The sequence below is a fragment of the Stigmatopora nigra genome, chromosome 23, assembly GCF_051989575.1.
Source record: "Stigmatopora nigra isolate UIUO_SnigA chromosome 23, RoL_Snig_1.1, whole genome shotgun sequence".
Classification (NCBI taxonomy): domain Eukaryota; kingdom Metazoa; phylum Chordata; class Actinopteri; order Syngnathiformes; family Syngnathidae; genus Stigmatopora; species Stigmatopora nigra.
The window spans coordinates 5,361,194-5,373,469 of NC_135530.1; the positions used below are offsets into that span (position 1 = coordinate 5,361,194).

General features: G+C 39.5%; 2 protein-coding genes and 2 long non-coding RNA genes across 4 annotated transcripts in view; 2 read left to right on the forward strand and 2 right to left on the reverse strand.

Annotated features, from left to right (window-relative positions):
• Positions 1-5,182, reverse strand: part of LOC144181469 (uncharacterized) — a 45,229-nt gene extending 40,047 nt beyond the window's left edge. Inside the window, exon 1 of the long non-coding RNA XR_013324680.1 lies at positions 4,820-5,182. This is a non-coding gene — a long non-coding RNA (uncharacterized LOC144181469). The remainder of the gene's footprint in view (positions 1-4,819) is intronic.
• tmem229a (transmembrane protein 229A) lies at positions 2,895-4,208 on the forward strand. Its single transcript, XM_077709984.1, has one exon. The coding sequence runs from the start codon at positions 2,965-2,967 to the stop codon at positions 3,943-3,945; it is 981 nt and encodes a 326-aa protein (XP_077566110.1). The 5' UTR covers positions 2,895-2,964; the 3' UTR covers positions 3,946-4,208.
• A 323-nt stretch (positions 5,183-5,505) lies between the features above and the next one.
• Positions 5,506-7,282, reverse strand: LOC144181539 (uncharacterized). Its single transcript, XR_013324692.1, has 2 exons — positions 6,142-7,282; positions 5,506-6,057 (listed from the first exon to the last, which is right to left on the reverse strand). It is a non-coding gene; the product is annotated as an uncharacterized LOC144181539 (long non-coding RNA).
• Positions 6,943-11,402, forward strand: elk3 (ETS transcription factor ELK3). Its single transcript, XM_077710089.1, has 5 exons — positions 6,943-7,237; positions 8,625-8,863; positions 9,378-9,812; positions 10,796-10,885; positions 11,084-11,402. The coding sequence occupies exons 2-5, from the start codon at positions 8,645-8,647 to the stop codon at positions 11,174-11,176; spliced, it is 837 nt and encodes a 278-aa protein (XP_077566215.1). The 5' UTR covers positions 6,943-7,237; positions 8,625-8,644; the 3' UTR covers positions 11,177-11,402.
• The last annotated feature ends 874 nt before the right edge of the window (positions 11,403-12,276 follow it).

Genomic DNA, 12,276 nt, shown 5'->3' on the forward strand with positions numbered 1-12,276 from the left:
GTAAAATCTAAAAATATATTTAAAAAAGCTAAAATAAACATTGTTTAGATCTATAAAAGGTGACTTTCTGTTTTAGGATCAAATTAAAATGAAGATTATAAATGTATGTTATATTTCCTGATTTTCCCCATTTTAAATAAATAATTGCAATTTTTCATCCGTGTTTTTCTTTGTGTTTTTAGTTCAAAAATCATTTTGTAAAATCTAAAAATATGCAAAATCTTTACTACATTTTAATTTGATCCTAAAACAGAAAGTCGGCACTCATGATTAACTTGCCCGGATCACACAATATGATGCGGCGGGCCACATTTGGCCCCCGGGCCACCACTTTGACACGTATTCTAGAGCCACATTAAAAGGTCAAACTCGATGGTCAACTTCCTGCTTCCTGCCTCGTCCGAGTGAACACAGAGGAGGAGGAGCCAGAGCCAGAAAGTAACAACAACACCCACATCGGCAAGTCTCAGAAATGCCCGAGGCTCAGCCAATCGTAATGTTGGTCGTCTCCGTAACCCATGGCTACAATCTCCCACAAACCCCTCAGGACACTAAAGAGCATAGTGAACAGGATGTTCAAAAAAAAAAGGATGCACAAAAGACTTGCCGTGTACAGTTTCACAGAATTAACCCCGCCTCAGAGCAGACACCTTTCGGCAAAATTGGATCTCAAACAGAGCTCCCACTCGTCGGCAACTGGGGGTGATATGGATGCAGACTGCATGGCGGCAGGTATGCTGAGCCAGGCAGTGCATTGTGTCACTCACTGAACAAAGAGGGTGGAGGTGGGGGGTGGTTCTCTGACAGGTACAAGGAAAAGGTCAACAAGGTGGGACAGAAAGACTTGTAAACGTCAGTACGCTGTGGACAAGCAGATCTTGAGATTATTCATATGGAAGCCTAGTGGAGCTCATTGCTAAAATGATGAGTGATGGAAATGAAGCTTAAGTTTGAGGTTGAAATGACGTACAAGAGTGGTGATTAGGCTTACCCAGGAAGGCCAGGTTAAAAGAGTTTTCTGGTTGTTAGTATAACCATGCAATAGGATGCCTACAGAAAAGATTTAAGACAGTGGTGTCAAAGTGGCGGCCCGGGGGCCAAATGTGGCCCGCCGCATCATTTTGTGCGGCCCGGGGAAAGTAAATGATGAGTGCTGACTTTCTGTTTTAGGATCCAATTCAGTTGAAGAGTATAGATGTAAATTAAACTTCCTGATTTCCCCCACTAAAATCAATAATTGTAATATTTCAATCATTTTTTCTGTGTTTTTAGTTCAAAAACCATTTTGTAAAATTTAAAAATATACAAAAAAAAAGCTAAAAAAAGTTTTATATCTATAAAAATGAATATTCAGGGCTTTTTAGACAGTTTTTAAAATCCATTTATATTTAAAAAAAAATCTAAATATTATATCTAAAATGGTCCGGCCCACATTAAATCGAGTGGTACCTCAAAAAGTTGGAATATTGAAAATGTGCAACAGAAATTAACATAAATGTCAACAAAAGCAACATTTTTATTGCTAAAATGGCAGTATTCTTTACTTGAATTGGCTATATACTCACGCAATAGTGAATGCACTACAGTAAACATTTTTGGCAAGCATTATAAATGCCAGTGGGGTCCCAAAATCTGAAAATTCTCTTTCCCACTATGAAATATAATTGTTTTTTAACATTAGGGCAGCTCTGCAATAGCCAAACCAGCAGTTTATAAGCTAAGTTCATTAAATCCAATAGAAGGAGGAAGGCAGGATAAGATGGCTACAAGGGACATTCAGACAAGTTGATTACACTATCATGTGAATGAAGTAGAAGAAGGCGGAACCAGTGTTTTTACTTCTTTGTGACGGGACACGCCCTCCACGGTCAGGGGGGGGGGGGGTGCTTAGAATACCAAATTAAGAAAGTGTTAAACGCCTCCCGGGAATAATGCAAAGCTCCTTTGGGGAGGAATGTCTTTATCCTGCCTTCATCCTTTCCCTTACTGGAGGAAGACAAATCCTATCCCAGCAACAGGCACCATGGAAATCTCTCCTCTGCAGAACATGACAACAAAAAGCGGAAACTATAAAAGACGTGTATTACTGAGGCCTCTCTCCCAGGCTAAATAGAAGCAAGAGGCCATCTGCCATTTACTATAATGATTACAAATGAAGGAAATTGATTCTTAAGTGACATTTTCTGGGCTCCTTGTTCTTAGCACATGGCCACAAGACTGACAATAATTTCCATTGGAGGGGGCGGGGGGGGAAATTGGCAAGTGAAGCATCCAAACAAAAAACAAATCCATCTTTCATGAGCCTAATGGAACGCATTTGATGAGTAAAATGCTACCGGTGGATAATAATGGGATGTAAATGTAAAAGCAGTTTTTTACTTCATGCTCTCGACAAGTAGAAAAATTAGCAGAATTAAGAATGACTGCAATTCCACATGGAGGGGTGTCGCGGGGGTCCGGTTATGTCTGAATACAAAAGGACAAGCTTTAGCATCAGTGAGCATAGTGGCAACCATTTTTGCCCCCATTTCTGTGAATTAAAACAAGATTTTTTTAGGCTCAGAAGGGGCCCGCCCAAGTCAGACATAAAAAAAAAATAAAATAAAATAAAATAAAAAACGTTGCAATAGCGCCATCTACTGTGCTCTCTTGGTGCTTTAGGACAATGCAGTACTTTCCGCTCGAGTCCCTCTTTAATGTTCAAAATGCATGTTTAATATGACCACAAAATAGAGGTAATATATTGCCCCCTCCCGTTGTATAAATACACTACACGCGCATTGGAATTCCGCCAAACAAAAGGTGTGCCATAATTGTGCTTCCATAGGAAGGGAAGCAAGAAATTCCTGTTTTTCACGCCAGTACTTAAACGCAACGGTAGGTCGGCAGTTGCCTGCCCCACTGCGGGTGCATGTAAAAGCAATGCTGCAGAACAGGGAAGTAGACGCACCTCGATGATCCACCATGGTCCGTCCTTCCAGAGGCAATCGTGGGGAATGCCGGGACACGTCGCGTCATTCCGCTGAGCGTGAGGAAGAACGCCAACGGGGGTTATCGCCATGGATACGACTCTACTTCTACGGAATGCACGGGGTGACCCTGGATGTCCTGATCTCCTCAACGCAGGGGCTTCTATCCCACCGGGACCCTAAATTGTTGGGCTTTTCCTCGCCGTATCTGTGCGTGCTGCATTCACTGACCTACTTGGCATTGGAGAAGATCTACTCCAAAAAGAGCTGCATTCCAGGCAGGCCATTGCTTTTTCACTTGCTCTTGTATCCTTCTGTTTACATCGGGTTGCAGATCCTGGTAGGGGGTATCAGGGACACGCTAAGCCAGCAGGTGACGGTCATATCGGGGTCACACTTGGTCCTACACTATATCCTGGCTCTATATTTTAGTCAGGTGTTCCACAAGTGGGTTTCTCAGCTGGAGTACTACCCTACCAGAGGAACTCTTCCCTTGCAAAGACTTCCAGGGTATCTCCGCTTCCTGTTTTTTGGTATGCATGGCTTTTTGGATGAAGTGGTGTTCACCTCGGCGTTCAATCTGGTGGAGAACCAAAGCCTGACAGGTCATACGTCCCTATGGTCCTTCCTCATGTATGGCAGCTGCAGCTTTGTGGTAGAGAAGCTCTACTTCCACCTGCATTTTCAAAGACGATGGAGGACCTGGCATAGGCTGCCTATCTACATCTGCTTTATCTACACTTGGGAACTGTGCTGGGGTCTGGGCCTAAGGCAGATCGGTGCCTGCTCCTGGGACTACTCCCACTACCCGCACAACTTCATGGGACTTATCACCCTTCTTTACCTGCCAGGGTGGGCCGGTTTGAGTCTCTATCAAGATGTGCTGTCCAATATCCTGCTCGGTATCAGGTGCGGGGGTGGGCTATCCGGCGTGGACAGAGAAGCCAATGGGATGCCAAGGAAGAAACTGTTTTAAAAATACTACAGAACTTGCAAGAATTGGCTTGTTTTGTTTTGTTTTCAGCATGGTACCAGGAGGAATACATTTTTCCGATTGATCAGAAAGCATGAAGATATATTATACATTGAAGGAGTGGTAAAATAGGGATCAGAAGTCAAAGGAATCCCTTTTTTTACGATATTATTTAAAAAGACCTTTATAACCCCGGACACTTTTAAGTTGTCATTCAGTCATGTTGCAAAAGTAGCTTCCAGAAAAATACAATATTCTCACATGAATGTGTTGTCACTGTAATGAATGCATTTTCCATTTACTTGAACAAGTCACATGACTGGACGCACATTTTTGTCAATGGCAGTGAAAGAGTTAAGTCATCACCCTCTGTTTGGAACGATTAACTATATAATTCGTCCAATGAAAAACTACAAAGACTTTATTACAATCTATTCTCGATATTTACTTTTTGTCATCAGCAGGCATGTGAGGAAAACATTTTAATAAATAAATAAATAAAACCTTCCGGATATACACACGGCAGTGGCTTTTTTTAGCTCTTTCAAAATAAGATGACATGATGAATAAACCACAAACATTAGATTTAAGCACATATAATTTAAGATTCTTCATTATGTTAATATACAAGCCACTTATCCTCTCAAGGGTCGTAAACAATGCCCTCTAATTTGTCATAAATCTGAGCATAGACAAACAATCTGAGAACATTGACGCCCTGTGCAAGCAACATCACTAATGACACACCTGCCATCATCACCATGTGCGTTATTAATAACAATAAATGATCTAGTCAAAGCATTTCATTAATACTACTAATATCAATACATCAAATATATTAATAACTGGCACTAAAATCTGCACAAATCTGACTTACCTTATTTTTCAGCTCCTTCCTTGATGTAGTTTGGTTTGATTTAATGCCCATATTCTTCCATAGGAAAATCCGCTCACAACTTTATCTTCATTTTGCACAACAGACGCTCGAAAAACAACAGATGTCTCGCAGTCTCAACGCTTGTTCTTCTATTTGTACATATTTCGATAGCGATTACCATTAAAAAGAGGCACCGTTATATTTAACGCCGGTTTGAAGCCACGAGGTATCACATTCACGTTGTCTGTATTAACGTTAGCCTTGCGCGGTCAATGACGTGATTGGCTGCGTAGCCTGATTGCATCGCATCCAATGATTGAATGGGTACCGGTTCCTCAATGAATCACATAGTAAAATGATAGAAAAAAAGGTAAGAGAATCACTCCTGACTTTAAATCATTGCCGCCCTTGACAGTGATAGTCGTCAATTGCATTTGAATATGGAGATTTGGCAATGATTGATTTTAAATACTAAGTAAAACTAGTGGACGTCTGAATCATTTGAATATGGAGGGTGGCGATAAATTAAATAATGTCGGTTAGCTAATCCAACCCACCTACCTGTATTGGCGTCTTTGAAGTGGACAGAGGTAGACGTCTTTGGCAAGGAGCAATGTAACCATCTTTGGCAGGGACACAAGCAGACGTCATTGGAAAATACATTCTTAACATACCACACACATGACTCAAATTTAAGTCTATTTTAATATCCAAGTTAAAGACGCGAACGTGTTCAATTGTTACTACTGCACGTCAACACAGACGCCATTTTGAATGTGTCACATTGCTGTATGAGAGGCGATGGGATGAACGTACACGACATTTACATCAACACAAACATAAAACATAGTCCAAGGCAAACGGACTGCATTATTTACTTAAGCATTGAGTCAGAAAGACTTTAGGTTGTGCAAGAAGCTTTTGGTCTTCACTATCCCCACATTGGATGATCCAAGAAAAAGATAGAAGTACACTCACTTGTGTAACATGATATGTTGGTTACATTGGGTGTTTAACATTTTAAGACACATTAGAGATGCATACCACGCCATCACAGAGCAGATCGTTCTCTTTGGTAACACGTATGAAGTTTGTCCTTATTAGTGATGCCAAAAAGTGTGCAAAAAAAGGCAAATTGCTATTAAGATAGCGTTGATCTCAGTCAAAGCTGGGTTAAAAACTCCGGTACAAGTAGCAGGACAAATGCATCCGTTGTATAGGCTTCACAATTATTTCACCTACAAAATAAAGAAAAATAATCAATGGTGTTAAAACGGCTGAGCAACTTCCGTATGACACCCGGCATAAACTCATCCACTCACCATTTTAAGGTACGAGGAAGTAGACAAACAGGAAGAACAAGACGTTGAAGACAGCAAAAAGCCAGAAGTCGTACCAGTAGGAGTGTATCGGCAAAGAAACGGCTTTTTCTTTCGATTTGTGGACGCCGTCTTCTTGCTGGGGAACTGACAGGCCCATGACTGCGAGATATGTGGCGTTCGTATGACAGTGGGAAATCATAAACTCCAAAAAGGGAGGATTCGTATGATCTTATTCTACATGTTCAACAAAATCGTCCCTACTGCTTATTTTCACGTAGCATAAGTAAAACTATTAACGTCCCGAATGCACAATCACCATTTGCCTTCGGGTGTGTGCTCTTAGACATATGATACCGCGTGAGTTTAGCTATGTTCGAAGCCCCATGAACGCTCCTCCCACTGGATACAGGAAATTCAGCGCTCCTTGAAGTATGCTTAAACGCCAGCAGACGGCGCAATAGTTTAACGGTGCTGCCCTTAAAAAAGAGGAAGACAACAAAACTAAGGAAAAACTAAGGATGTAGTTTACCATGACAACAAAACAAGCGAGAATGAAGTTTAGTACAATAATGTGTTTAGCAAATACAATTATTCCTCTTTATTAAACAAAAAAACACTGAAATGCCTACGTTTGCGTGTGTCGATCATTAAAAAAAAACAAATTAATCAACATGACAGAATTACTCTGCTATTTGTTATAGATTAACCAGTAATAAAATGTACTTGGGGACGGAGGCTTCTATTTTTTACAAGGCAAAGTGCGTGTGTCCCGTTGAGCAGGAAGCAAAAGACATGACGTCAGTTTGCCGAGTGGCGTCCAGTGCGCGCGATGCTCGTTTTTTTTGTGCGTCTGTGTGCGGGCGTGTGCGCTTTTACGCAGACGGGAATAATGCGCCAGAGGAAGTGCGCCCGATGTCCGTCTGCGCGTCCCGACTTCCTGCTCTGTGGCGAGCAAAGCGAATCGCAGGGCCGAGCAGAGCACAACACAACAGCGATATGCGGGGAGAGACCCCAACAGGTCTAGACCCTAACCAACAGCCTGCTTTAGGACTCGATACAACAAGAGAGGGTCGATCATCCGTGTCACCAAACAAGGGTAAGCGCGCTTCCTGTCAAACGAAGCCAAAACGTTATTTCAAAACTTGGTTTGTCATCACGATAAGGTCTATAACTTTGAAAAGGTTCTTAAATACGCTTTAAATGATTGTTTTCCTCTATGCGGTCTTTCTTGTCGGTAAAAGTAGTCTATAGAAGGAAAAAGTTCACTTTCAGATCACAAAATGTATATTTCCAATTGAAATCCATCACTTAATAATAAGATATTTGTTTGAGTAGAGATAGGATGGAGCTTTTATTGAAGTGGCATATATGGCCGAGTAAACTTCCGCAAACATGTCTCCTATTATGAAAAGGCAAGAATCTTGATTAGAAAGTGACATTAATCGATTGAAAATGCAATAAGTGTACACGCGCGCATCCTGCTGACAGGAAGCGCCACCTTCCTCCCAGGCTAGGGCTTTAAATCCGGTAAATACGGCGCTGAATGACAGGAAGCGCTCCTTTTAGGTGCGCTTCCTGCGTCACTTCACATACGGACAGCAAACAGGAAAAAGCACAGGAGCTTATATTAATTGGGATTTATTACTGCGATTCTGAACCACTCCTTGAATGGCACTTGTGGTTGCTATGGGTGTTTCCGGCTCTTATGTCAACATGTCAAGTCTACATATTCAATCTATTTATTAGTGTTCATATTCAATGGTGTAGATGGGAAAAATGAATCAAATCAAAATCGGATGGAAGAGCACTGTATTATGTTTTTCATTAATATTATTATTAAAGAGGATGCACATTAACAGACATTTTGATTTATAAAAAACAGGAAGAAACTTTACCGGAAACAAAAGTTAATGTTGGTCGACACGCTCATTTTATCTGATTTTTTTTGGGTCGTTATTTTTCTATCTTATCTCCAATGATCCAATATTAAATATTAATAAAATAATAATAAAATGACTGATTGCATTTTTACAATTTAGTTTTTGAATCCTGCAGCTAACAAATACTCATATTTATGAAAAACTATTGAAAATAGTAAAAAACTATCAAATCCAGTCAAAAAACGATGTAAATTAAATGGGGGATGACTAAAAACTAACTTTGATTATTGCGCATTATTGAGATTTTATATGAAAAAATGCGAGAATAGTACAGTTGAACTACTTTTTTTCCCAAAATGAATGAATAACTATTAATTTGTATATTTATTACGCTTCTATTTGAGGAACTATGTAAGACAGACTACTTCCCTTATATTTTGTGTTCAAAAACACAACAAATAAAGTAGTTAAATTGCCATATTTTACTCACAAATGTACTTTCAGCCCGAAACCTTCCACTTTAATTTGGAGATGTTTTAAGAAACTGCTTGGCTTTAAAAAAAAAAAAAAAAAATCAACCGTTGTTCCATGTTTCTACAAAAGTGTTTTGGTGAACATTACCAATGGCTGCCATCACGGAGAGTTCCAGCACCCTTTGGCAGTTCCTCCTACAGCTGCTCCTCGACCAAAGCCACAAACATCTCATCTGCTGGACGTCAGACGACGGCGAATTCAAGCTGCTGAAGTCCGAGGAGGTGGCTAAACTCTGGGGCCTGCGCAAAAATAAAAACAACATGAACTACGACAAGCTAAGCCGGGCTTTGCGCTACTACTACGACAAAGTATGCCTTTTTTTAAGGGTTTAAAATTGCAGGGGTGTCAAACTCCCTTTGGTCTGCGGGCTGAATACAGCTTAATATCCGATTGAGCGGGCCGGACCAGTAAACTCATTGCAAAATGACATAGAACTAACAATAAGCCCCCTTTTTTTCCTTTGTATTAGTCACTAATACTAATAATTAGTGCAAAGAATGAGTAAATTATCAAAATGTTTTTAACAGAATTTTCCTTTTACATTATGAACAATATATTATCAACAACAGAATTACATAAGAACATAAATAAATGTCAATTCATGTTGTCTGCACGTACTAAAACACTGCGCCCCTAGCGGATAATAAGAACTACAAATTTTAAAGAAAATTCATTTTTTTATACAATGCAGCTTTCTTCCCCGGGCCGTACCAAACCACCAGACGGGCCGGATCCAGCCCGCGGGCCGCATGTTTGGCACCCCTGGTTTAAAGTGTCAGGTTTTTGACCCGTCTTTTTAAGTAACCTCCTTTTTCTTTGTAGAATATCATCAAGAAAGTCATCGGCCAGAAGTTTGTGTACAAATTTGTGCTGTATCCCGACATTCTGAAGATGGACCCGGCATCCGTGGAGGCGGACCACCTCCTCCGTGCCCGAGACGGACCCCGCTCCATCCTCCGTGACGACGGTTCAACCGTCATCCGCTTTGTAGCCGACCGTTGCCATTCCCAGAGTCGTCCCGCCTCGCCGCAAAGTCCCACCCGCGCATTGACTGACGATTCCGAACGGGATGATCTGCCTTTAAATCTGTCCTCCAGTAAGAGAGAAAGAGAAAGTTCCCAATTTAGGAAAGCCAAACAGCTGAAAATGTCATCCTCATCATCACTCCTCCTGACGGGAAGTGACCTGGTGTCTATCGCTCTGAAAAGTCCAACTTTTCCCTCTGGCTCTTTGACGCCAGCTTTCCTAACTGCACAGGTACAAAAACCAACGTGGAAACCCCCCCACACTCACCCCATTTTCCCCCCCAAACATTTGAAAGTAGGAAACTCTCAGTCGGGGAGGAAATGGGAGGAGGTTTTCTAAGTGATGCCATATGTTCCAGAAGCTTTGCTGGCTATGAAGACAAGCTCGCATTGGACCTGATTGGCATGAATGGGCACGTCGTCATAAAATCTAATAGGAGCTGTCATTTTGCCCTCACGCTTATGTTTTTTAATGATTGATATATTTGTGTCGGGGTGGGGGGGGGGTAGAAAAAGAAAGGATGTTATAATTGAGTTTGAAAAATAAGCAACCAAATTTAACTTAGAAAGGCATTCAATGAAAGTCTAGGGTTTGGATATAGGAGTATATATGCTTTTCATTTGGATATTTATTTAGAAAGAATTTACCAGACAGGTATTTTTGGTTGAGTGTAGACAACCAGTTTTTTTAACTAATGCTCTCAGCTGGTTCAATCAGGTAGTGCAAGGGTGTCAGAATTGGGTTGGTTTGCAGGCCGCATTAACGTCAACTCGATTTTATGTGGGCCGGACCATTTTAGATATAATATTTAGATTTTTTTTTAATAAATGGATCAAAATAACTGGATTAAAAGCCCTGAATATTCAGTTTGTTTATAAATCTGAAACAATGTTTATTTGAGCTTTTTTAAAATATATTTTTAGATTTTACAAAATGATTTTTGAACTAAAAACAGAAAAAAATGGATTAAAAATAACAATTATTGATTTAAAATGAGGAAAATCAGGAAATTTAATATACATCTATACTCTTCATTTTAATTTGATCCTAAAACAGAAAGTCGGCACTCATGATTTACTTTCCCGGGCCACACAGAATGATGCAGCGGGCCAGATTTGGCCCGCAGACCGCCACTTTGACACTTGTGAAGTAGTGCAACTAAATAAAATTGTATTTAAAAATAAGTAAAAACAACATTTTGTATATCTTTTTAGACTTCATCGGGTCTAGTGCTAACCCCGAATCCTCTGCACTTCTGGCCCAATTTGAGTCCAGCCCAGCGGGAAGGCCACGCCTCCTTCCAGGTAACGTGAAAATAGCTCATTGCCATTGACGAGAATAGACGCTCTATAGTTGATCAATAGACATTGAATCCATTTGAAGTAGGAAGATGATTGCAGTGATTGCATTCATTCGCTACTTCAGATTCAACAACAGCGGAGTTCAATTTACATTGATAAAACATGTTTACTTACTAATTATTCTTCTTTTTTTCCTCCTAGTTTCCTACATTGATGAGTGGTGCTGTCTCCTTACCAATGCACAATGCGGATATTGCATCGTCTTTGCTGGTCTCCTCTCATAAATCCTGTTGATGGGAGAGAAAAGCAAGTTTTAAAATATATCACATACTTTTTTTGTGTATTTTTCAAGAAAAAAATGGACTTTCAAGTGATGCAACTGGGTTTACCGACCAGTCATGTGACTAATACCATTGTACAGACTTCTAGGATTCAACCATTTCACCGTAATGTACAAACGGCAAAATATTTTTTCTAATGCATTTTTTCATGATATTAAAAAGAAAAGAAAAGCAGACAATCAGTTTGAATGAATGTTAAATCTGCTTTGTGGTTACTTCAGGTACTTTGCAAGGTATTTTGATTAGAGCAAGGACGTCAGACTCGGGTTGGTTCACGAGCTGCATTAATGTTAATTAATTTCATGTGGGCTGGACCATTTTAGATATAATATTTAGATTTTTTTTAAATAAATGGATTAAAAGAACTGGATTAAAAGCCTTGAATATTCAGTTTTTTATAGATCTAAAACAATGGTTACATGTTTTAATATATGTTTAGATTTTACAAAATGATTTTTTAAACTAAAAACAGAAAAAAATGATTAAACAATGACAATTATTGATTTAAAAAGGGGAAAATCAGGAAATTTAATATACATCGATACTCTTCATCATAATTTGATCCTAAAATTGAGTAAATTGATTAAAATAACTGGTTAGAAAGTCCTAAATATTTAGTTTTTTATAGATCTAAAAAACATGTTTATTTGAGCTAAGTATGGGAAAATCTCTTTTAATCCTTATGTTCCATATAAAAGTGAAAAAATAGAAAATATTTGTATATATTTTTAAATTTTACAAAATGATTTTTGACCTAAAAACAAAGAAAAACATGGATGAAAAATTGCAATTATTGATTTAAATGGGGATAAAATCATGAAATATAATATACATCTCTACTCTTCATTTTAATTTGATCTTAAAACACAAAATCAACACTCCCGCTTTACTTTCCCGGGCCACACAATATGATGCGGCGGACCAGATTTAGCCCCCGAGCCGCCACTTTGACACCTCTGGATTAGACGTAAAAAAAAAAAAAAAAAAAAGAGTAATAAATAACTGACCTCTCAGCTTTTGATGCAATCACGACAGAGCAAACTCAGCAGACGG